Source organism: Dendrobates tinctorius, unplaced genomic scaffold, assembly GCF_039654945.1.
Source record: "Dendrobates tinctorius isolate UK_male_01 unplaced genomic scaffold, ASM3965494v1 ptg000070l, whole genome shotgun sequence".
Classification (NCBI taxonomy): Eukaryota; Metazoa; Chordata; class Amphibia; order Anura; family Dendrobatidae; genus Dendrobates; species Dendrobates tinctorius.
In genome coordinates, this window is record NW_027361738.1 from 43352881 (window position 1) to 43379076 (window position 26196).

A 26196-nucleotide genomic window follows, 5' to 3' on the forward strand; every position below is an offset into this window, starting at 1 on the left:
AAAGTGTACCAGCGCATGACCAGCGTACCCAACACTAAGTATAGGGTATGCTGATCGCATGCAGCATCATGCAATCGGAGGAGGAGCTGACCGGAGGGGGTGCAGCCGGGGGCGGAGCTTAGCGGCAGCCCTGCGCTGCACCCAGTAGCGCTAGTTTGAAACTAGCCTAAGTGTCCAAGAAAAAATATGCAACTCCAGGTAGAGAAAAGTTAATTCATGTGGCAGAAATGACCAGAGGACATATTAGAGATTTGAAAGCTAAGGTATAAGGAAGATATATAAAAGAAAAATTGTTGCTACATTACCTTAAGTAGTGGCGGTACCCCATCACGCGTTTCGCATTTGCTTTTTTAAGGGGAGTGTGTTTTTTAATATAATCAGGTAAAATTACCTTTGGGTATCTTTTATACAGGGTGCCGCTACCTCCTGGACTAGCGCGTCCGCCACGACGCGCGTTTTGGCTCCTTTCTCAAGGGGCCTGCTACCAACCATGTGTCTCCATTATTTATATCTCCCAGCCGCAGCGTGGTATACCGCGCGACCGGAAGTGATGCTCACGTGGTGAGCGTTACTTCCAGACGCGCAGACCAGAAGTGACCACGATTATTTGATATTTGCGGAGTATTATTGTAATTATGGGTATGAGGGTTATTGCCAGGCAAGCGGCATTGTTTTATGGTGGACATCTAGATCATAATCTGTGATGTGGCCTATACAGCTTGCGATATAATTATGGCTATATTAATATTTGTAGTAGTTTATTATTAGGGCTTTTTCAGTTCTGCCCCTTGTAGCTGCAATATATTGCTGGCAGTCCCTGTGTCTATCCGTTTTCGTGGTAGCTGTCTCTTCCTAGATTTGCGCGTTTAATGAGTGACTGTGAGCAATGAGTGTATCTGTAGTCTCCTACTTCCCCAGTTTTGGCAGTATGGTTTTAATGAATTTGCTTCAATAAAAATTATATTTTTATACACACAAATAATTGCCTTGTGATCATCCTTTTTCCTATGGTTCTATGAGGTACCAACAGACGCGGAGGGTCCTCTTCAATCCTCTTCCATGCACTTCCACATTGTGTGAATATGTCATCGTTCCCGAGGGAATCCCTTTCAGGATTCCTAGCTAGGAATTCCCTTGATCAAGAAGACTCTCCACACAGGTCGGGACCTCAGCAAAGGGGAGGGAAGTGATTTTTATTTTCTGATGAGCAAACTCCAAACATTGCCTGTTTTGGGTCGGTGTGGTTGAACCCGAGCAGGCAATGTTCGATACGAAACCTGAACTTTCCAGATCGGGTTTGCTCATCACTAGATATAGTATGATATGTAATGGATGACAAAAAGAAGCCATTAAGTAAGTGTAACACCACTAGTACATGACAGTAAAATGATGGTCACTTGTCTTAGATCAGAGGTGTCAAACTCATATTCACCAAGGGCCACACCAATTTAATGGTTGTCCCCAAAGGGCCGTTTGTTACTGAAAGACCGGATGCACACAACCGAGTCCCCTCCAGAACATGCATTTCTCTGCACAGAGCAGTGCATGCCCCTGTATAAGGCATGTCACGGTGGATCAGCTTTTTACCAAGCGCTGTCACATCTTCCCTGGATCTCACTGAAATCGTGGAGAGCTATGGCTGCAGCTTCCAGTCACTTGTCCTTGTCGTTGGTGCTGAAAGCTGCTGATAAACTGCTGGTTCACTGCAGAATACAACTGGACCCTATTCTTGGCCTAATCTGAGGAATGGGCATCAACAGAAAAAGGGATCCTGAAGTGAGAATACCACTTTTATCTGCTGCTCCATTCTTTGGTATACTGGCAGAGTGTTCTGTGAGGGCTAATCCCAAAACCCCCCTTCTGAAGACCTGATAAAGAGGTTCTGTAGAAGCTGGTTAACGACCACTTTAGTTCAGCAAAGCCAATATCTCAGTTCTGCAGAGATGGTTGGTGGGATTAACCCGGTAGTCAGTCAACAGTCCCACTGCTTCCATACATAGCTTGCATTAAAGGGGTATTCTCATGCCGAACAGCAAAATAAGGCAGCATGCTTTCAGCAATCATGTGGTAAGCATGCTGCCGATCTTCCCCTCCTGGTACTTACCTAGAGGTCTTCTGCTCATCTTTGCCTGATCTTCTCCTGACTGTGTGGGCTGGCGATCGCCATGCTGGATCCGAAGGCCACCATGAGTCCTCTCCTTTTTCCCAGCATCCTCTTCTTCTGCCTGATCTCATCGTGGCACTGCGCATGCGCAGCAGTGTTTTGGTGACAGCAGAGGCATCCTGCCCCCTGGATTGACTGATGAATGGGGCAAGAGTGACGTCATGTCAGTGAGCGGCCTGGAGACATTCAGCCTCACTGCCGCGGCATTCTTTGTGCTTCATGGATCAGTGATCCAGGCAAATGAAAAGACACCCAGAAGCAGGAGAAGACGACATATGGGGAACCGCTAGACTGCACTCCGGGACCCAAGGAGCTGCAGCTGCGACAGGTAAGTATGTCAGTTTTTTTGTGTTCTAGGGTGATAATACTCCTTTAAGGCCAGCCAGTAGAGCTGCTGAAAAGGTAGCCACAAGAATCCCCAGCAATTGCGGTCCTGTATATTTTACCCCCAGGCATGTTCAGCCCTAGATGTTTTGTTCCCTGCATGTTGACCCCAAAAGCTGAGGGTGAAACATCTGGGATCAAAATGCTAGGGGCAAAACATCAGATGGTGACACATCCAGGAACAAAATGCTGTAGGTGAAACATCCAGGGGCAAACTGCTGGGGGCGAAAAATCCAGGCGCGAAACATCCAGGGGAGAACTGCTGGGGGTGAAACATCCGGGGGCGAACTGCCGGGGGCGAAAAATCCAGGGGCGAAAAATCCAGGGGCGAAACATCCGGGGTCGAACTGCTGGGGGCGAACTGCTGGGGGCGAAACATCCGGGGGCGAACTGCTGGGGGCGAAACATCAGGGGGCAAAAAATCTGGGGGCGAACTGCTGGGGGTGAAACATCCGGGGGTGAAACATCCGGGGGCGAACTGCCGGGGGCTAACTGCTGGGGGCGAAACATCCGGGGGCGAACTGCTGGGGGCGAAACATCAGGGGGCGAACTGCTGGGGGCGAACTGCTGGGGGCGAAACATCCGGGGGCGAACTGCTGGGGGCGAAACATCAGGGGGCAAAAAATCTGGGGGCGAACTGCTGGGGGTGAAACATCCGGGGGCAAACTGCTGGGGGTGAAACATCCGGGGGCGAACTGCCGGGGGCTAACTGCTGGGGGCGAAACATCCGGGGGCGAACTGCTGGGGGCGAAACATCCGGGGGCGAACTGCTAGGGGCAAAACATCCGGGGCGAACTGCTGGGGGCGAAACATCCAGGGGCGAACTGCTGGGGACTGCTGGGGGCGAAATGTGTGGGGGTGAAACATCCTAGGGGCCAAATGCTGGGCACAAAATGTGCGGGGGTGAAATGTACCCGGGGCGAACTGCTGGGGGCGAAGTACTTGGGGCGAACTGCTGGGTGCGAAACATCCAAATCACGGATTGAGAACGGGGTTGGACATGATGACCCTTGAGGTCCCTTCCAACTCTAACATTCTATGACTCTGTAGGGGGTGCAGCGGTTACAACCACATGCTAATGCCTAAAGCTGGTTCACATACCCATGAATCACAGACCGCGCCCGAATCCTAGTACTCTGCCAGCCACCATGTCTCCAGTCCAAACCAACTGCTTCTTAGGCATATATGCGGCAGTTAGCTCCGGTCAGTCAACCCAGTGGTTTTGCCATCCGGGCAAGGTCTGTGCTTCATGGATGTGCAAAACTGGCCAGAGAGGGCCTAAAGGCTGTTATTTCATGTAAAAAGATAAAAGAATTATAAGCAGCATTTGTTGGAAGGGTCCTGTTACAAACTTTGCATTAGGACCCTGGAGCATCAAGTTTCACCTCTATGAGTTATTATGATGGTTAATCTATTGGAAGAGAGCTCTGATGAAATACTGCACATATAATACTACAAGTTAGGTGCCTGTGGGGCTTCGTTACTGAAGATAGATCTTACATCCAACGATTTATTCTTACCCATATTGGAATTTCTCCTTGTACATGAGATTTTTGCCAAACATCTTTTTCCAACCTAGATCAATATTGTGGGATATTAAACTGATGGCCTTTTTTCATTGTCTAGAATCTTTCTGGATTCAACTATAGTATGCTGATAACTCAATAGCAAAAAAAATGAAAATGAAAATTTATTTGAAAAAGGTCCTTTTAAACAGGAAAAAATAGGAAAAATTTTGGCAAAAGAAGGAGTAGAAACTGGCAAAGCAAATTGTTCAACTATGCTACATACGAGCAGCTACTAAAAATGGAAAAAAAAACCTGCTACATAGTTTCATGCACATTAGGTTGTGATACACTAAGTGTTCTGACACGTTTCTATAACAGCATATATTAACAGTTAGCAATTTATATAACAGTAGCTCATCTGTCCCATCGGACCAGCCAGGCTAGCCTTCACTACTCCTGTTCATCAATGAGCTTTGGGTGTCAGTGGTTTTCCGATTGTCTTTCCATGGTCCACTTGGTTGGTGCCAACAATGAACACTCTATAAAACCTGTCTATTTCGAGATGATTTGTCTAAGTGGTCTACATAACAATTTGGTTCCTTATCCGTATGACTGACCATTTTTCCCTGGAAATTCCATATTTAAAGAAAAGTTTTGTTGCATTCTTTGTTAAGGAAGTAATCCTTTAAGGGGAGAATACAGTCCTGCATAAAACCTTTGTACAACACCACTTATTGGGTCCTAATCATCAAGACCGCTGACTTGTATGTCAATCTTGATGAAGAGTCCATATGAAGAAGATGCTTCAAGTTCATTGAGTCATGGACTGAAGTATATTTTGTGTGATGATTTGTGCCAATTTTGAGTGGTAAATTATAATGAGTTGGGCCACACTAGGCTACACAGGAAATGGTATGAAAAAAGCTAAAGTTAAAACAAGTTTATGCCAGTTTTCCACAGCAAACTGTTTGAGAAATCAGACCCTTATTGCCCATTACTCCATAATATAGAAGTATAAGGACTACTGTCATTACACTGGATCTATGCACACAGCATTGGATGAGCACTTGAACATTTATGGCATATATCCAGCATCCTCTTTAACAGGAGGGACTGGGGCTCAGGGAACCTTGTTCTAGAGATGGGGGTGTAGGTCATAGAGGTGGGTGTAGAATCTATCATATATTTTTGGCTTGTTCTGATGCTATTATAGATGACATTCCGCAACTGTATGGAAGAAGGGGCTACCTGAGAGAGCTCAGTGAGTTGACGTGACAGATACCTTGGTAGAGTAATATACTTCCAAGGTGGTGGTGTGATGGCCAAGGACATAAAGAGGGAGATGTGATGGACAGCTTGATTACTAGTGTCTGAATGTGTTGAAGGCAAGTGTGAACTATGGGAAACAGTGCAAACAGAAATGGTGCCAGTGAACAAACACACCTTATGTTGGTGGATTTGAGACAAGAGGAGATCTCCATGTGGAGTACTCTTATCCACTGGCCTGGCTGTCTTTAGAAAGACCACATGGGCCAGGGTTCATCCCACTGAATGCCCAAACTACTTCCCCATGGGCAGAACACTACTCAGAAGACAACACAGGGTGAGGGCACCACACACCAGTAAGACTTTATTTGATCACTAACAGTCAACAACATATAGTGAATTCCCAGCAAGTACACAAGATGGTGTGAAAATGACAGATTTTCACACTTTCGATGGCTCACCACGGATTAGAACCTCTGACTTTGGGGCATCCAGAGCCAACAATCCCAACCATCAGCACTCCAGTGACACCCAGAGAGAGGAGGTAACAGCAAGCTTAGGAAGCTGACCAAGCACAGCGAAGTACGTGGTCAAGTGACCTGCTTTTCTCAACCTGGGTTGTCCAAACAACTTAGTAGGCTCGCTAATGGGCAGTGGAGCAGATCTGTAATCCACCAGCTGGAACCATGGTGCCTGGGCTGACATCCTGTAGAGGAACACCAGTGACATGAGCAGGGCCATTTTATATCCCACATCTCTCATTTCACAGGATTGGTGGGAGGTAATCCCTCATTGTTTGATTGTTCAACTAGACTGCGTATTTATCCTCCAAATTATGTAGACTAGTACACCTCAAAGGGATGATGCAACATGTAATCAGCAGTAATTACACAAATTATCATGCAAAAAGGGTCAATGGGCAGTCTCACATGAAACAATGGCTCATGTCCCTTGTCCTACTGAACAAAGGAACAGTATGTCTGTCATAAATAAGAATAATTCACCCCAGCAGCAGTGCCCAGATTGACGCTGTGTCGTCACACTCCACATCAGAAAATAAGGTATCTGTGGTAGTTTATGGGGAAGAGTAAAGACTAGAGCATTTTTAAAAATTATTCTGAACTTGGAAAATCCCTAAATTCTGCAGTTTAATTCTAACTACTGTGGATCCTTAAGGATATTTCTCTGCAGCTACAGGCCAAGTATTCACTTTGAGTGTACTATTGTGACACTACATACACAATTTCCTCCACACAGTGCATATAAAGGCAGACAATTGTTTTCATCCAGGCCTAGCCCTTCGGCGTAAAGTCTTCCACGTTATTTCTCATTTTGCAATATTACATCATTAATTTTATCTTTCCTGCCTTCTGGATGAAGGTAAGTTCTCAAGCAGTGTTATTAGAAAGCTGCGATGACAGTGCTAGTCTATGTTTAGCCATGGGCTAAAAAGTATTAACCATTGATGTGGGCCGATTATTAGGGCTGTAAACAAGATTATGGCATATAATATAATTTGTGATGCAATAATAAAAGGAAATCAGTCTAGTATGGATGCATAGCTTGCCATTTTTTATACTTATATAGGTCCCTTAATAGTTCTCCTACTAAGATCTGTTTGTGCTACAAATGGTATTGACAGGAAATAAGTCATGAAAATAGAATTTTCCACATTTCAGGCTTATTTGGCTGCGTTTTCGGGGATAGAATGCTTGTTTAGAACATATGTACAATTTATGTTAGCTTCTTCAGCTATAATACAGATCAACACATACTGTAACATCAGTTTCTGCTGAAATTATAGTAAGCACATTTCATCAAAACAATACTATATATTATTAGAAGTAAGAATTTCATAGTATTATCAATGTCATTATTATAAGTTATTAGGCGGATTTCAAAAATAATATTATTAATAAATCATATAATTGCCATCTGTGTCCATTTATAAGCATTTTGCATGAATACAAAGAAAATTATTTTCATTTTTCATCATGAAATCTTTAAAAAAAAAATGGAAAAGCAATATTTTATATATGATATAGGGTTAATGTTCTGATCACATCATATAAGTTATATACTGTCAGCCGGATATATTCCCTAGACATATAGAGTTCTCCATCCATTCTATTTCTTTAAGAACTCTAATTTTTCCAAGTATATATTCAATACATTACCTTGACGTACTATGAAAACAAATCACATCATAACCACATGGTGGCCACATAAAGCATAAGCATCCCCTGACAGAGTATCACAAAATCATATTTTTATTTAAAAACTGGCTTCCTTTATCTCAAGATACAAAAAGTGGAAAAATAAAGATCCATCTTGTCTTTTTTGCGGGCAAAACCTAATTAAATTATGTATTCTGGCTGAACCTACAGATATAAAAAGTCTTGAAACCGCTGTGAAAATTACATTTGTTTCATGTATAAAAAATATCATAGCAAGAAGAATAATTACAAAACGTTATCCACCTTTAATCTTACCCATATTCTGTACAATATATTGAGAAACAAACTGAAATAAAAATAATAGAACTAAAATAATCTGGTTGCATAAGTGTGAACACTCTTATAATTGGGAATGTGGAGGGTTCAGAATTAGCCAATCACATTTACACTCATGTTACACAGTAGTCAGTACACAGCTGCCATAATTTCCAGTGATTCTGATTAACCCGATATAAAATTTAGCTGCTCTAGTCGGATTTTTCTTAAATTTTCTTTTTTGCATTTTAAAGGAAAAGCCATGGTCCGTAAACAGCATACAACACAGCAAAGGGATCTCATTTTTGAAAGGTTTCAGTTAGGAAAAGGGTACTAATTTTTTTCCAAGGCACTAGATTTGCCATGGAAGGATGAGAAAACCATCAGCAAGAAGTGGCTTAACTTTGGCACAAAAGTGACATTACCCAGAATTGGATATCCCTCAAAAATTAATGAAAAGACAGGAAGAAAATTTGTTGGGAAAACTGCCAAGATGACTCCAGCAATATTAAAGGACCTGCAGAAATTTATGGCAAGTACTGGTTTCATATTGCATGTGACTACAATATCTCGTATTTTTCATATGTCTGGCCTTTGGGATAGGGTTGCAAGATGGAAATCTTTTCTTACAAAGAAAAACATCAACATCCAGATATGTTTTGATAAAACCTACATCAAGTCTGCCAAAAGCACATGGGAAAATGTGTTATGGTCTGATGAGACAAAGGTTGAACTTTTTGGCCATAAGTCCAAAAGGTATGTTTGGAGTAAAGCCAACACTGCACATCACCAAAAGAACACCATACCCACAGTGAAGCATAGGGAAGAAGCATTATACTTTTGGGCTGGTTTTTGACATATGTAACTAGGACTTTAGTCAATGGGAAGGAATTATGAAAAGTTCCAGATATCAGTCAAATTGGCATAAAACCTTCAGGCTCCTGCTAAAAAGCTGACAATGGAATATTGCCTTTCAGAACTAAAATAACCCTATGGCCATATGCACAAGTCCAGAAGGTAGAAAAAATTCTGAAATTACTCTTTTTGGTATTATTTTTTTTACATGAGAAAAAGTTTTAATTTTAACAGGGGTGTGTAGACTTTTCATATCCAATGTACACCAAAGTGGGCACTGGCATATGTTTGAATATTAACCTCTTTCTAACATCGGCATAATAGTACACCGATGTCAGACTCCCTCCCTTTGATGTGGGCGCCTGCGGTAAGCCCACATCTTTCCCGGCACATGTCAGCTGTTTTGAACAGCTGACATGTGCTCGTAACAGCCACGGGTGGAATCCACCCGCGGCTATTAACCTGTTAAATGCCACTGTCAAACACTGATGGCGGCATTTAACATGCGCTTCCGGCAATCATGCCGGAAATCTGCCCACTGGTGACCCCGTCACGTGATCGCAGGTCAATGATGCGTTGGCATGACAACCAGAGGTCTCCTGGAGACCCCTATGGTTGTCACTGCCGGTTAGCTGTGAGCGCCGCCAAGTGGTCGGCGCTCCTAGCAAGTGAGTATTTCAGCTACATACAGGCAAACTGATCATCGCCTGTATGTAGCAGAGCCAAACAGGTTATGGCAGCTTCTAGTCTGCCATGGAGACTATTGAAGCATGCCAAAAGTAAAAGAAAAAAAAAAAAGGTTTTAAAAACATTAAAAAAAAACTGTACAATTATAAATCACCCCACTTTTGCCCCATTCAAAATAAAACAATGAAAAAAATCAAACATACACATATTTGGTATCGTCACCTTCAGAATCGCCCGATCTCTCAATAAACAAAGGATTAATTTGATCGCTAAACAGCTTAGAGAGAAAAAAAGTCAAAACACCAGAATTTAATTTTTTGGGTCGCATCGACATTGCATTAAAATGCAATAATGGGCTATCAAAAGATCGTATCCGCACAAAATGGTACAATTAAAAACATCAGCTCGGCACACAAAAAATAAGCCCTCACCTAACCCGAGACCATGAAAAATGGAGACACTACGGGTATCAGAAAATGGCGCAATTTTTTTGTTTACAACAAAGTTTGGAATTTTTTTCACCACTTAGATAATAAAAGAACCTAGACATATTTGGTATCTATGAACTCGTAATGACCTGGAGAATCATAATGGCAGGTCAATTTTAACATTTAGTGAACCTAGTAAAAAACGGCAAAACAAAAAACAAGTGTGGGATTGCACTTTTTTTGAAATTTCACTGCACTTGGAATTTTGTTTTCCCGTTTTCTAGTACATGACATGGTAAAACCAATGGTGTCGTTCAAAAGTACAACTCGTCCCGAAAAAAAATAAGTCCTCGAATGGCCATTTTGACCAAAAAATAAAAAAGTTATGGCTCTGGGAAGGAGAGCAAAAAATGAAAATGCAAAACCAAAAATACCTCTGGTTGTTAAGGGGTTAAAATCTCTAGTACTTCTAAATACTTGTGGAAAAATGTTCTCAATGTAAAATATATATGTCAAATGTGCATTACCTATGTGATGTGGAGTAAAGCTAAGGTCGAACCATGACAGATATGATGGATCAATGATTGTCCATTTTGCAATTGACCATAACGGCTCCCAATGGATCCCTTTAATTTATAATCATTGGGTCAGGTTTCCATAGACATTGTGCTAATATTTAGGCTGTCAAATTACAATGTGAATCTGAAGGAAGATAAATACTGCACCTGTGAACATAGCCAAAGAAAATACGCTACCTTAATCATAGAGTTTTAGAGTTGGAAGGGCCTCCAGGGTCATCGTGTCCAACCCCCTGCATATATATATATGTAGTGGCATGTAAATGTTTTCCACCCCAGTTTAAAATGATTGAAATTGTGAATAGTTAAGAAAGTTGAACATTAAATGATCTCTAAAAGGCCTAAAGTTAAAGATAACACAAGTCATTTGAGTTTTAGGCAAACAAATATATACTGCTCAAAAAAATAAAGGGAACACTTAAACAACAAAATGTAACTTCAAGTCAGTCAAATTTCTGTGAAATCAACACTGATTGTGATTCAATTTCTCCTGCTGTTGTGCCAATGGAATAAACAACAGGTAGAAATGATAGGAAGGTCACTAACATCCATGTGTCTGCTCAGTAAGAGTGTCTAGTGTTCCCTTTATTTTTTTGAGCAGTGTATATTGTCACTTTTAAAATTTTAAAAATTTCAAAAGGGAAAATGGGCCAATGCAAAAGTTTGGGCACCCTTGGAGATTTGTGTGCTCAGACAACTTTGACCAAGGTTTCAGTCCTTAATTAGCCTCTTAGGATTATGGATTATTTACTATCATCGTTAGGAAAGGCCAGGTGATGCAAATTTCTCAGCTTTATAAAAACCCAGCCTCTGCTAACCTTCTGCCAAAAAACAGCAGCCATGGGTTCTATTAAGCAGCTGCCTAGCACTCTGAAAATGAAAATGGTGGGGATGCGCAAAGTAGCAGAAGGCTATAAAAAGATAGCAAAGAGTTCTCAAGTCCCCTTTCCTCAGTTCAAACTGAATTTAAGAAATGGCAGTTAACAGGAACAGTGGAGGTCAACATAAGGTCTGGAAGACCAAGCAAAATGTAACTGATAGCTGCTCATAGGATTGCTAGAGAGGCAAATCAGAACACCTGCTTGACTGCAAAAGACCTTCAGAAAGATTTAGTAGACTCTGGAGTTGTGGTACATTGTTCTACTGTTCAGAGACACCTGTACAAATATGGCCTTCATGGAAGAGTCATCAGAAGAAAACCTCTCCTGTGTCCTCACTATAAAATTCAGAGTCAGAAGTATGCAAAAGAACTTCTAAACAAGCTTAGTATGTTTTGGAAACAAGTTCTGTAGACTGATGAGGTTAAAATAGAAGTCTTTGGCCACAATGATCAAAGGTATGTGTGGAAGAAAAAGGGCACAGAACTTTTGGAAAATAACATTTAAACAACCATTAAGCATGGGGTCGATCAATCATGTTTTGGGGTTGTGTGATGGCATGGGAAACACTTCACGTGTAGAGAGAGGAATGAATTCAATGAAATTTCATCAAATTCTTGATGCAAACATAACTCCATCTGTAAAACATCTGAAGTTGAAAAGAGGATGGTTTTAACAGATGGATAATGATCCTAAACACATGACAAAATCCACAACAGACTACCTCAAAATGCACAAGATGAAGGTTTTACAATGGCCCTCACTATCCCCTTATCTGAACATCATTGAAAATCTGTAGCTAGACCTCAAAATAGTGCATGCAAGCTGACCCAGGAATCTCACAGAACAGGAAAAATTTTCCAAGGAAGAATGGATGAAAATCCCTCAAACAAGGATTGAAAGACTCTTGGCTGGATACAAAAAGCGTTTACAAGCTGTGATACTTGCAAAAGGGAGTGCTAGTAGGTACTAACCATGCAGGGTGCCCAAACATTTGCATCAGCCCATTTTCCTTTTTGTAATTTTTAAAATGTAAAATATGACAATATATATATTATTTAGCCTAAAATACAAAAAAAATGTGTCTTCTTTAACTTTAGATGTTTTAGAGATCATTTCATCTTCAACTTGCTTAACTGTACACAATAACAGTAATTTTGAGCAGGGGTACCCAAACTTTTACATGCCATATGTGAGGCAGTGAGGGGAATTATATGCGAGGGTTGGTATGTATCCCCCAGGATGTGCATAGAAGCATATTGAGCCGCTGGAGTTCACTGCAGTTACAGACATAGCTGTGGCTGCAGTGCAGAATACAAGTTTGGTGTTGGATAAGCTATTTGGCCGACGCAGATTTAAGAAGACCCGGCACGGGCTTTTATTTTTGGAGTGAACTACAGGATGGTAGTGGGCGATTCAATCCCTCCAGCTGGGTCTTACAAGTGGCTCATGGCCACAGATTCCATTTAAAAACCCTGCAGCAAAGGTTTGGGTGACTCAGTGTTGGTTTGCAAGCTGCAGAACAGGTGTCTCTGCAACATCTGCCTTGTGTGAAGTGAACACAGAGTCAAGGGGAGCAAAACACCTGGCGCCCCCTCAGTGTGACGCGGTGGTGCAGTCGCCCACAGAAACCAGTCTTGAATATGGACTGTTTTGATGCCCCGCCAGTGATCAGGAGGATACCGATTGCCTTTCATTTATGAGTTTTTGGACAATAAAGACTTCTGTGTTGAACTTCACTGGGTCACTGCCTCATTAACGCGCGGTGTGAACACCGCCACACTACACATTGCATTTGCATGTCAAAACAGCCAAATAAATGTCTTATGTAAAGGGGTCTTCTGCATCCCTAACATTGATAGTCCATCCTAGGACAGGCCATTAATGTTTGACGAGAACCCTCACCATTCAGTAAAACAAACATAAATACAATGGGAACAGCATAAAAGACAGTTCTCAGTACTAGATATCATTTGTGGGACTAATTTATATTCAGCACACAAGACATTGTATTGTAGACATCATACATAATGGTTTCTATATAAGAAAGTCCAGTCCGTTTTTCTTAACTAAAAATCTACCATTTATGGTATTTTTGATGGATTTGTATCTAATTATTAAACGTATGAGCCGCTATTTGCATGCTGATCCTTTCCATATTTCTGCTGATATGTTGAAATGTTAGAAAATTCTGCAAGTTTCCTCTGTCATAGTAAAATGATAAAGCATTATTCATCAAATAGAATATTCCTGCAATATCTTTAACGACATGACTTTCTTCACTAAAGTTTACTTAAAACCCGGCCTCATTTCTTTTTTCTTTTTTAATTTAGAAAACGCCTCAAAATATTTCACAACAGTTTTACTAGAGACGGATGCAGCGGAGGGGCACTGAAGGGGGGAATAAAATATGAGCGTGAGCAGATAATGAAACCTACCTGACATCACTGAACACATTCATCGGCTGCTTCATGAGCGCGGCCACCTCGTTTAATAATTCCAGACCCTTCTCCACAGTCAGGGGGCTGTTAAGAGGGAGAAGAGAAAAAGCATTAGCAAAAAAATGGAACTCATCAATAGGCGAAAGGCTGAAGTCCCAAAAGAGTTATCACCTTGGCCTTTCAAGATATAAAAGCCATAGCTTGCTATATTCCTGTCACATTGAGAGCGTGATATCTAGGGAATAGGGATCAGGTGTTTTGGAGAACATGATGAATCACCTGAATTTTCCAGCAATAGGACAAACAATATAGTGTAAATGAAATCCTTAGGAAGTGTGATATGTCCCCATTCCATCCAGATATAAACTGGCATATGTGTATGTATGTATGTATATATATATATATATATATATATATATATATATATATATGTATATTCCAGTGACATCGTTCCTGGCATCAGATCCTAAGAAGGTCAAATGAGTTATTCCACAGAAAGTAGAAGTGTATAGACAGACAGACACATAGATAGACAGATAGATAGATAGATAGATAGACAGATAATGATCAATAGACAGATAGATAAGAGATGAAAATGGAGATTTGCAAAGTAGCAGAAGACTATAAGAAGATAGCAAAGCGTTCTCAAGTTTCCCTTTCCTCAGTTCAAACTGAATTTAAGAAATGGCAGTTAACTGGAACAGTGGAGGTCAACATAAGGTCCGGAAGACCAAGCAAAATTTCACTGATAGCTGCTCATAGGATTGCTAGAGAGGCAAATTAGAACACCTTCTTGACTGCAAAAGATCTGCAACATGAAACTCTATCAGGACTTAATCGTGAGTAAGTAGTGAACACTATTTCCACAGTGAACCAAACTGTGTAGGCCTATCTTTGGTAGTAATATAACTGAAGGACTGTGTGAATTAAGATGGTAAGAACTATGTATTTTGAAGTGAATACAGTAAAGACTCCCATTTGATTCCGTTAATACCCTTGTCAGCATTCATCCTTGAAACTGCGCACACATACACTAAGAGGCTGCAAGGGCTCAGTGTGAGGGACACAGGGCTAGCTCGCCACAACGCCGCCGGTGACATTCCTAATTTCTTTATTATTGGCCGGTCCTGGCACCTATAACATCTAGTTCCCCCCTGGACACTGCAACCTCGATTGGGGTCACGAACAGGATCGCACTGTGTGCCTGAAGATTTATGGTATTCATGATTTTTTGTAGAGTTGAAGCTGCTGCTTTTGTTGCTTTGAATGCTATCGTTACTTGACTGGATTGAACTGTGTATTATGACTGTTGAGTGAAAATGCATAGGAGCCATTTGCAAAAACATCTGCGTCATTACTAAAACTGGTCAGGACCGGCTGGTTGGCGCCAAAAAGGAAAAGCCCGTGAAAGCGTAGCGGGAAAAAAGAGCAGCTGTACGCACAGGAAATGCCTCCATTTTCTTCCCCCATCTCAGCGTGGCATCAGCCTGCAGAGTTTGTTAGTGGCAAAAACCGGTAAAAGATCATTTTGTCTCCTAAAGCAGCTGAAGCTGCTTGTTTCAACCATTTTTTATCAGCTACCCGCACTCCAGTTAGGAGGGGAAGCGCTCTGACTCTCTAGTGTGCAACTGTATAGACTATATTGTTCTCAACTACCTGCAGCACCATTTTGTGATTTCATAAAGAGACAGTACATCGATTATTTGCAGTCATGTATGACTCCAATGCAAGTGAACAACCTGTTGCCAGTGCTTCATCATTACCATCAGCTATTTGCCAGGCAGTTCCACCAACTAGTGTGTCTGTGGCCCCTGTTCCAGCTATACCCACGGGGATGCTAATATTTATTGGGACTTCTAACCTGCCAGTTTACAGAGGAGACCGGCATACCGTCGCAGATTTTAGAGAGAAAATATCCAGGACACTTGAGTTTATATCACTCTCTCCCATCCAGCAGGTACCACTTTTACTGGGTCAACTTGAAGGACATGCTGCAGAAGAAGTATTGTAGGTTCCTGGCCATCTACAGACAAGACCAGTGTACACCAGATCCTCAATAAACTCAAGGAGGAGTTTCAGCTACAGTCACCAACAGAGGTCAGGCTTCATTTTTATGAGTGATGACAGAAACAAGGTGAGACTCTTAGAGACTATGCCTTGGCCCTCCAGACTGCTTTCAGGGCCCTGCCCCAAGTGGATACTCTAGCCCCTGGAGAGGCTGAGTGTATGATTCTGGACATGGACAGACTTATAGAGGGTGTGGACTCTACAGATCCAAATCTGTATTCTTGCTGCTCAGAACCCTGGAATGTCATTTTCTGAGTTCAAGGCTCAAGCCTTACATGTTTTAGGTACTGACTCACCTTATGGGGGACCCCCTACTGTATCCCCACTGTCTCATGTTTTATCCACTCCAGTTTTTCAGGCGGCACAAGCCTCAGGTGCCATTACTACTACTTCACTACATGAATGAGTAGATGCAATGTTCAGGACCCTTGACCAGGTCTGTCAGACTCTCAAAAAGCTGACTGTTCGAACTACACTGCCATCCTGTAATTCATCCCCTAGTAGAGCATTGTCACCGGAGCCACATTTTACCCATCCAAATCCTATGGAAAGCCTTTTCCAAGCCGATCCCAGAGAGGTGAATGACCTTATTGCAATTATTGCCATCGGACTGGACACCACCAGTCCCGATGCTTCCAGTTAAACCGGAAACCCCCGAGGCAGAGGACTACCTCTCAGGTGACGAAACAAAAGGTCCAGAGAGAACACAAAAAAGGGAATCCCGTTTCCTCTCGGCCTGCCCGTACATAACTGTGAGTATTAATGGTGTTCCATTGGATGCTCTAGTGGACACTGGATCACAGGTGACCACCATTGAAAAGAGTGTTTTTGAAACGTATTGGCATCATAGTCAATTAAGCACTGTTTCTAAGGTCAAATTATGTCTGCTGGCTAGCAATGGACAGCCTATTTCTCAACTGGGTTATTGGTAACCCACCATATAAGTGGGTGACCACAACTTGTCTAAACAGGGAGTAATTGTCACCGAGGCAAGTGAAGGAGTTACTTCAGCTGTAGTGTTAGGAATGAAAGTAATTTGTCACTGTTTTACTGAATTTCTTGATGTTTTGCATGCCTCTCTCTCTACTGCTTCCCCCTCCTGTAGGAAAACAATTCAACATACTATTCAAAGGATTGGCCATGTCCGCATACAGGATGCACGTCCAGTGAATCTGTCGTCAAACAGTGAGACTCTTGTCTGGTGCCATGCCTGTCCAGGCATTGAAAACAAGGACTATGAAACCTTCCTTGACTCCATCCAAATTGATGGTCAGCTATTGGTTAAAACAGCAATAAGTATTGTTATAGTCTCCAGTGGTAAGGTTCCAGTATGTCTTGTAAACCTCAGTGACGAGAAAGTAGAATTGCACAAGTTCTACCCTGTTGAACAGCTATATCGCTGTAACAACCCTGCTGGCATCACTGCATGGCCTCCCATCCCCCCGCACACCAACTTACTTTCTGCTTCAAGCCATGCTGTGAATTCTGTCTGTTGCCAGCCCTGTGCCTCTGCTCTCCATGTTTCCTGACTGTGTGTATAGGGGGGCGGCGCCTGAATTCTCTGGTTTCTTATACAGTCAGGGTGCACCTGTGTAATATGTCCCTTACCAATCACCTAGAGCCCTTGACTATAGTTTCGCCACACCCACAGACCTTTGCCTGAGCAATGTCTATACTCAGTTAGCAACTTGCTGTTGAGCTAGCCAGGCCCTGTTCTGAGTATCTCCTTCTCTGGAGGATTACTCCTAGTCTTGCCTTGTACCTTGTCTGCCTGCCAGGAGGCTGAATATCCTGGCCCTTGAGTCTTGGTCCCAGTACCTTGTCTGTACTCTGTCCTACCTTAATCTCCTGTTATGAATGAGTCACCGTAGGAGGCAAAAACAGAAATGCTAGCTAAGTCCAGAAAACCAGAGAAGTTGGCAGCTATCGGATTGCAGACCCCTGAACCTATCAACACAACTAGCAGTAGCCGTGGGGGGTTCCTACGATACCCTAGACCCCTCGATCACAGCCGGAGGACTATATAGCCTAAAGACAGAAAGGGAAATCTAAACTGCCCCAGAGCAGACCCCAAAGCAAAAGGCAGCCCCCAACATATAATGACGGTGAAGCAAGAAGAAAGAACACTAACACAGACAGAAAGATAGACTGAGCAAAGACGGGGCCCAAGCTAACTAGATAGGAAAGGACAGGAAGGCTGCTGTCTGCAATCCGTGAAAAACCCTATGAAAATAAGAGCCAACAAACTGACAGTGAAAAAGGCCCTGAAGACGCTAGGCTTCAAAAAGGCTATGTCAGTACTCAGGAATAATCTGAAGACAGAGCAACAGGCAAAAGGAGATTCAGCTCACCCCAGCAGGGAATGGCAGAATCCAGAAAAGCAAGGCAAACAAAAACAAAACACAAATGCTAACAGGCAAAGCAGAAAACTTAGCTTTAGAGGAGCAGGAATCAGACTGGTCTCCTAGAAGTCCACAGAGAAATCACCCGCAGGGCAGAAGGGCGTCGGCAGCCTTATATCCAGTCTGTGACTCCACTCAGCCAGTCACCATCATTAGGCTCAGGTGCCTGATAATCAGGCTCATTACCTTCCTTTACCAGAATAGGGAGTTCACCAGACCTCAGTGACGAAGGGGAAAATGAACTCACAACAATCTCCCTTTCTCCTTGTCCGTGGCTTCCTTCCCTGCTGTGTCTTTCCTTGTGTCCTCCCTGTCTGTGCATCTCCACCCTTGCAGCTCTATCTGTGAATCTGTACCCTTGCAGCTCTATCTGTGAATCTGCACCCTTGCAGCTCTATCTGTGAATCTGCACCCTTGCAGCTCTATCTGTGAATCTGCACCCTTGCAACTCTATCTGTGAAGCTGTACCCTTGCAGCTCTATCTGTGAATCTGCACCCTTGCAGCTCTGCCTGCACGGCTCCCTAGCCGCTCTGCCTTCTCGGCTCCCTAGCCGCTCTGCCTGCCCGGCTCCCTAGCCGCTCTGCCTGCCCGGCTCCCTAGCCGCTTTGCCTGCCCGACTCCCTAGCCGCTCTGCCTGCCCGACTCCCTAGCCGCTCTGCCTGCCTGGCTCCCTAGCTGTTCTGCCTAGCCGCTCTGCCTGCCCGGCTCCCTAGCCGCTCTGCCTGCTCGGCTCCCTAGCCGCTCTGCCTGCCCGGCTCCCTTGGAGCCCAGCCTACTCCGCACTACTGCGGCTCTGCCTACTCCGCATTCCTGCGGCTCTGCCTACTCCGCATTCCTGCGGCTCCGCCTACCTGCATCTCCTGTGTGAACAGGTCCAAACCTGTTCCATCATCTTCCACTCCTTCCTGCCTGTGTGAACAGGTCCAAACCTGTTCTCTCATATACCACTCCTGCTTGCCCTGTGTCTCAAGCCGTCACCTACCTGCTCTGTGTCTCCAAGCCATGCCCGCTTGCCAAGTGTCTCCAAGCCGTGCCCGCTTGCCCAGTGTCTCCAAGCCGTGCCCGCTTGCCCAGTGTCTCCAAGCCGTGCCCGTTTGCCCAGTGTCTCCAAGCCGTGCCCACTTGCCTAGTGTCTCCAAGCCGTGTCTCCAAGCCGTGCCTGCCTGCCAGTGTACCAAGCCATGCCTGCTTGCCCAGTGTCTCAGCCTGCCTGTTAGTCACACCTGTCCAAGTGACTTGTCCCCGAGTGGGATAAGCAGCCACAGCCAGACACCACCCTGGAATGGCACCCGACAGCTACCTGCCGCACAAGCCTGACCTCACCATCAGAGGCTCCAGTGAAGACCGAGGTAGCTGTCGTAGTCACGCCCCTTCCAGGGTAGTCTGGTTTGTGGCACAGTGGGGCCACAACCCCCCGGCTCGCGCCATTCAGCCAAGGCGCGAACGTGACCATCGCCTTGATCCAGAGGATGTCCTGTCTGAAGAAGTCACCACCTACCAACAGTCAACTAAAGTCAGTATCTGAGATTCTAACAAACCTGTTTTTACACATTGGTGGACGGAATTGAATGTGGGAGATGCTAACACCCCTGTAGACAAAATCAATGAAGTTCTTAATGTTGACAAGCGTCACCACCAACCATTTAGCAATCATCAGTTAGATTTTGGAAAGACAAATTTACTCCAGCATCATATCAACACAGGTGATCACGTTCCTAGCAAGGAAAGACATCGTCCTTTAGCACCAACAATGTACCAGCCTGTGAAGATGCTGATAAAGAAGATGAAGGATGCTAATGTTATCAGGGAAAGCCAAAGTCCCTGGGCTGCACCATTAGTCCTAGTGAAGACGAAAGATGGCTCTATAAGATTCTGTGTGGATTATAGAAAATTGAACATCACACACAAAGATGCATATCCTGTTCCACACATTGAAGAATCTCTTACAGCTCTCAGTTCTGCTGCCTACTTTTCCACTCTGGACTTGACCAGTGTATACTGGCAAGTGCCCTGGGCACCTGAGGACAGAGATAAAACTGCTTTTACCATCCCAATGGGACGCTATGAATTTAACAGTATGCCATTTGGACTTTGTAATGCTCCCGCTACGTCACAGCGACTTATGGAAAGATGTCTTGGATATATGAAGTTTCAAAGTGTATTACTCTACCTTGATGATGTCATAGTGTACTCCCGCACCTTTCAAGATCATTTACGTCACCTGGTGGAAGCATTCAAGGTACTCATCCAGCATGGCCTAAAAATCAAGCCCTCCAAATGTCACCTTTTAAAGCCAAGAGTCTGCTACCTGGGCCACGTAGTCAGTGCTGAAGGAATGCAGCCTGATCCTGAAAAGCTTGCTGCTGTGCAGAATTGGCCAACTCCAACAACTGTCAAAAAAGTAGGAAGTTTTCTGGGTTTTGCCAGCTATTATCTCCACTCCATTCCCTACTTTGCGCAAGTGTCTGAACCATTGACAGAACTATTACGCGGATGCCCCAAGGAGAACTGTAATCAAAGACTTCCTATGGACTGATCTGAAAGACAAGAGGCACCATTCCAGACGCTGAAGTCTTTGCTGACTCAACCCCCAATCCTGACGTATTCTAATTACAGCCAACCGTTCCAACTTTATACGGATGCCAGCTTCCAAGGTCTTGGTGCAGTATTATCTCAAGCTCAAAACGGCAAAGAGCGTGTCATAGCATATGCCAGTTGAAGATTACCAGGTGCTGAAAAGAATGATAACAACTATAGTTCATTCAAGTTGGAGCTCTTAGCCCTGATGTGGGCTGTGATGGAGAAATTTAAGGATTACTTAGCAGCCACACCTTTTACCATGTTTACGGAAAATAATCCTCTAGCACATTTGAATACTGCCCGACTAGGTGCCTTAGAACAAAGATGGGCTTCCAAACTCGCAAACTACTGCTTTACCATCAAATACAGAAGTGGGAAAACCAATGTCAATGCAGACGCATTATCCTGACTGCAAGTTGAAGAAGAACCTCCCCAAGATGACACCTGAAATTATATTCACTAAAGGGTTGAAACAAAAGCGCAATAGGGTCTTATCCGGGTAAAATGTACAAATACTGAAAGTATTATACTCACCTTCTCAAAGAGAAAGTAAAGCCTGCATAGTAAGTCAGCCTGCTGCACGTCCAACGGTCCACAGCGGAACCGCACCACAGTTCAATAAGGAATAAATTCTTGGACTTTAAGTGCGCTGCCAGACAGATTCAATAACCACACAAGGTTAAAAAAGTTAACCCTTTAATCCCTACGCGTTTCGAAGCATAACGCTTCTTCTTCAGGGGTTGATACATCTAACATGTATCAACCCCTGAAGAAGAAGCGTTATGCTTCGAAACGCGTAGGGATTAAAGGGTTAACTTTTTTAACCTTGTGTGGTTATTGAATCTGTCTGGCAGCGCACTTAAAGTCCAAGAATTTATTCCTTATTGAACCAAGATGACACCTGGGAAGAGGTGGAAACGCCTCCTTTTTATAATAGGCGCAAGAGTGTAAAACTATTCAAAGTAAGAGTCGTGTCTTTGGAGAAATCCATGACTTTCTAATTTCTGGAAGAATTCCAATCCGACTTCACAGTTCACTTCCTGACATTGAACTAAAACGTCTGTGGAGACAACACAAACGTCTCTTCCTCCAAAAATGGTTAGTCCTGCAAAATACCCTGGACCCTGTCTCAGGTGAGAGACTGCATCAGATTCTCATTCCAAGGTGAAACGCTAAAATAATCCTTGATGCCTACCATGATCAATCTGGACACTTTGATGTGCACAAAACAGAAGCTACCATCCGTCGACGCTTGTACTGGATTGGAAAGTATGATATCGAAAATTGCTGTACTGGATGTCCAGCTTGCAATCTGACTAAAGCAGGAAAGAAAGATGCAAGAGTGCCTCTATATCCTATGCGTTCTCACAAACCAAACAAGCTAGTAGCTATGGACCATGTGACACTTGCTCCTTCTCATTCAGGCTACACTTATGCCCTTACAATGGTGGATCACTATTAGAAATGGGTTGCTGTTATACCTGTTAAAGATCTCACCGCACATATGACTGACATCACGTTTTACCATGAATATGTGAAAGACTATGGAAGTCCAGAAGCTGTCCTCACAGACTGTGGACCAGCCTTCGAGTCTCAAATAGTTCATGAACTTTGCCAATTTCATGAGTGCAAAAAGCTACAAACAACAGCTTACCATCCTCAAGGAAATGACCTTTGTGAAAAGGTAAATCAAACCTTCATCAATATGTTACGTACTGCTTCGGTCGCCAAACAAGCGGAATGGCCTGAATTACTTGATGAAATAATGGAAATCTACAATAACACCACCCATTGTTCTACAGGTTATCCACCTTTCTATCTCATGTTTGGAAGATGAGGTCAACTGCTGAAGGGTTCGTGCACTAGGAATTCAGGTGCCAGATTCCATGAACCCTTTGCCAAAAACTGATTGGGTTTCTGAACATCAGCATAGAATGCTTGAAGCACAAGAGATTGTGGATTGTCGCATGGAAGAAGCTTGAAGACAACAAGAAGAATACCACTTGCGAGCTCACGCACAGCCATTACAGGTTGGAGATAAAGTATGGCTGAATAAGTTTCACCGTTCGGGAAAACTAGATCCACTCTGCGAAACAGAACCATACACCATTATAGTCATTCCTTACCATGAATCGGATGTTTACGAAGTACAAAAACCAGGAAGAATTCCATAGGTTGTTCATCGTAATCGCTTGAAAATTTGCATTAACTCCTTAATGTCCAATGATGACACAGTCCGTCATGGCCGGGTGTAAGTTCCCGCACCAGGATGGACTGTGTCCGTCATGCATTTAAACTACCACTGCGTGTCAATAAACTGGGTAGTTAGCGTGCACTCTAGTCAAATATAGACGAGGTGCAGGTGCAACGGACCAGTAGGTCATAATTACAAGTTAATTAAATTCACCGCGCACTCAAACAGACTTTATGCAAATAGGTGTTCATTTTATTACATGTGGGCGCCAAACAGGAATATAGTACACAGTGGAAGCGATATAAATAAAATATGTTTCGGTTCAGCAGGAGCCTTTATCATATTATCGCTTATTCCAATATTAGAGGTTTGTAAAGGGTGCAGAAGAAGAGGAGAATCTATCAAGAAGAAATACCAAGATAAATGGCTGATGTGTGCTGAGAGAAGGAAGCGCTCCCGCTCCTGTCAGAGGTGGCATCCTGTCAGAGGTGGCAAGCTTGAGAAAGGTCCATACTTCTGGACCGAAATATCACCACATGGGCTAATAAATAGCACTTAGATTTATATCTTTACATGTGTGCTGCCTCAATTGTTTAGACTGCATTGAAGAATTGGTATGTACCCATGAGGCTTTGCATCCTATACTTGCTGGTGCTGCTTTTTACTCTTTTTTATATATAGATGATAGAATAGATGATTGATAATAATAATAATAATAATAATTTTTATTTATATAGCGCCAACATATTCCGCAGCACTTTACAATTAAGCGGGGACATGTACAGACAATAAATTCAATACAAGTTAAGACAATTCAAACAATGACATTAGGAGTGAGGTCCCTGCTCGCAAGCTTACAATCTACAAGGAAATGGGGGGACACAGTAGGTGAGAAATGCTTGTTAATTCAGGTCTGGCAATTATAATAGGGATTTTCATATAAAGCTGCATGATCCGGTCATCAGCCCGTGTGTTTAAGTGCAATAGACAAGTATCAAGTGCAGTTATGTGCATGAAGGGTGTGGAGACAGATGAATAGTAGGGTGCAGATTCAGAATAATATTTGGAAGTAGGGAACAGGGCAAAGTTAGCTTGCTGAGTAGTTGATGTGATAGGCTTCTTTGAAGAGATGGGTTTTCAAAGCGCGCTTGAATAGGTCAGGGCTAGGTATCAGTCTGATCGTCTGGGGAAGTGCATTCCAGAGAGCTGGAGCAGCACGAGAGAAGTCTTGGAGACGGAGGTGCGAGGTTCGGATTACGGGGGATGTTAGTCTTAGGTCATTTGTAGAACGGAGGGCACGTGTAGGGCGATAGACAGAGATGAGAGAGGAGATATAAGGCGGTGCAGAACAGTGGAGAGCTTTATGGGTGAGAGAGATGAGTTTATACTGGACCCTGTAGCGAATAGGTAGCCAGTGTAATGACTGGCATAAGATGGAGGCATCGGTGAAGCGGCTGGACAGAAATATGACCCTGGCTGCCGCATTCAAGATGGATTGGAGAGGAGAAAGTTTGGTAAGAGGGAGACCGATCAGAAGAGAGTTGCAGTAGTCCAGACGAGAATGAATAAGAGCGACAGTAAGAGTCTTAGCAGTTTCAAAGGTGAGAAAAGGTCGGATTCTGGAGATGTTTTTAAGATGCAGGTGACAAGAGCGACTGAGTGATCGGATGTACGGAGTAAAGGAAAGTTCAGTGTCGAATATGACCCCAAGACAGCGGGCATGCTGCTTGGGAGTTATGGTTGAACCCTCCAGGGTTATTTCGATGTTAGGTAGAGTGAGGTTAGTAGAGGGGAGAAACACAAGAAGTTCAGTTTTAGAGAGATTTAGTTTCAGATAGAGGGAGGACATGATGCTAGAGACAGCAGACAGACAATCCTTGGTATTTTGAATTAGGGTAGGGGTGATGTCAGGGGAAGAAGTGTATAATTGGGTGTCATCAGCATAGAGATGATACTGGAACCCAAATCTGCTGATTGTTTGTCCAATAGGGGCAGTGTATAAAGAGAAGAGGAGGGGGCCTAGGACTGAGCCCTGCGGGACCCCGATAGTAAGGGGACGAGAAGAGGAAGAGGAGCCGGAAAAAGATACAGTGAAGGAGCGGTCAGAGAGGTAGGAGGAGAACCAGGAGAGGGCTGTGTCCTTGAGGCCTATAGAGCGGAGCATAGTGAGGAGGAGCTGGTGATCCACAGTGTCAAATGCGGCAGAGAGATCCAGGAGAATCAGCAGGGAGCAATGACCTTTCGATTTAGCTGTTATTAAATCATTAGAGACTTTAGTGAGGGCAGTTTCAGTAGAGTGTAACGAGCGGAAACCAGATTGTAAGGGGTCAAGAAGAGAGTTATCTGAGAGATAGCGTATTAGACGGGAGTGGACCAGGCGTTCCAGGAGTTTAGAGATGAAGGGAAGGTTAGAGACAGGTCTGTAGTTAGCAGTGCAGTTCTGGTCCAGGGATGGCTTTTTAAGTAAAGGGGTTATGATGGCATGTTTAAATGAGGAGGGAAATATACCTGAAGAAAGAGAGAGGTTAAATATTTTAGTCAGGTGAGTGGTGACCACTGGTGAGAGAGACTGCAGGAGCTGTGAAGGAATAGGGTCACTGTTGCAGGTTGTAGGCCGAGCAGAAGCGAGGAGCTTGGAAACTTCTTCTTCTGAAACAGGCTCAAAGATGTCTAGTGAGCTTGAGGTGCGGCAGGGAAGGGGATCCAGGCACTGAGGAGATAGGGCTGAGATATCCTGATGGATGTGGTTGATTTTTTCTAGGAAATAAGTGGCCAGATCCTCACCGCTGAGGTTGGTGATGGGGGCCTGTACTTTAGGTTTCAGGAGGGAGTTTAAGGTTTCAAAAAGTCGTCTTGGGTTGTTGGATAGTGAGGTGATGAGGGTGGTGAAGTAGGATTGTTTGGCCAGATGAAGGGCAGAGTTATAGGTTTTGAGCATGAACTTATAGTGGATGAAGTCTTCTGCTAAGAGAGATTTTCTCCACTGCCGCTCTGCACACCTCGAGCATCGCTGAAGAGAGCGTGTTTGCGTTGTGTGCCAGGGCTGCCTTTGTCTGTGTCGGGTTTTTCTGCGTATAGAAGGTGCTGCTTCATCTAGGGCATTCTTCAGTGTATTATTGAAGTGTGACAATGCTATGTCTGGACAGGAGAGGGTGGAGATGGGGGCTAAAGATGTGTGGAGATTGTCCCTAAGCTGTTGGGTATTAATGGTACGTGTATTCCGATAAGTGTGGTAAGTGGGGGTGTCCCGGGTGAGGAGACAATTCTTGAC

The 26196-nt window shown here is 43.7% G+C and overlaps 1 protein-coding gene across 2 annotated transcripts in view; it reads right to left on the reverse strand.

Annotated features, from left to right (window-relative positions):
- PTPRN2 (protein tyrosine phosphatase receptor type N2) overlaps positions 1-26196 on the reverse strand; it is a 1309069-nt gene that overhangs the window by 810264 nt on the left and 472609 nt on the right. For both annotated transcript variants that reach the window (XM_073581608.1, XM_073581607.1), the window contains one exon: positions 13679-13765. In XM_073581608.1, coding sequence (XP_073437709.1) covers positions 13679-13765 — 87 coding nt within the window. The remainder of the gene's footprint in view (positions 1-13678; positions 13766-26196) is intronic.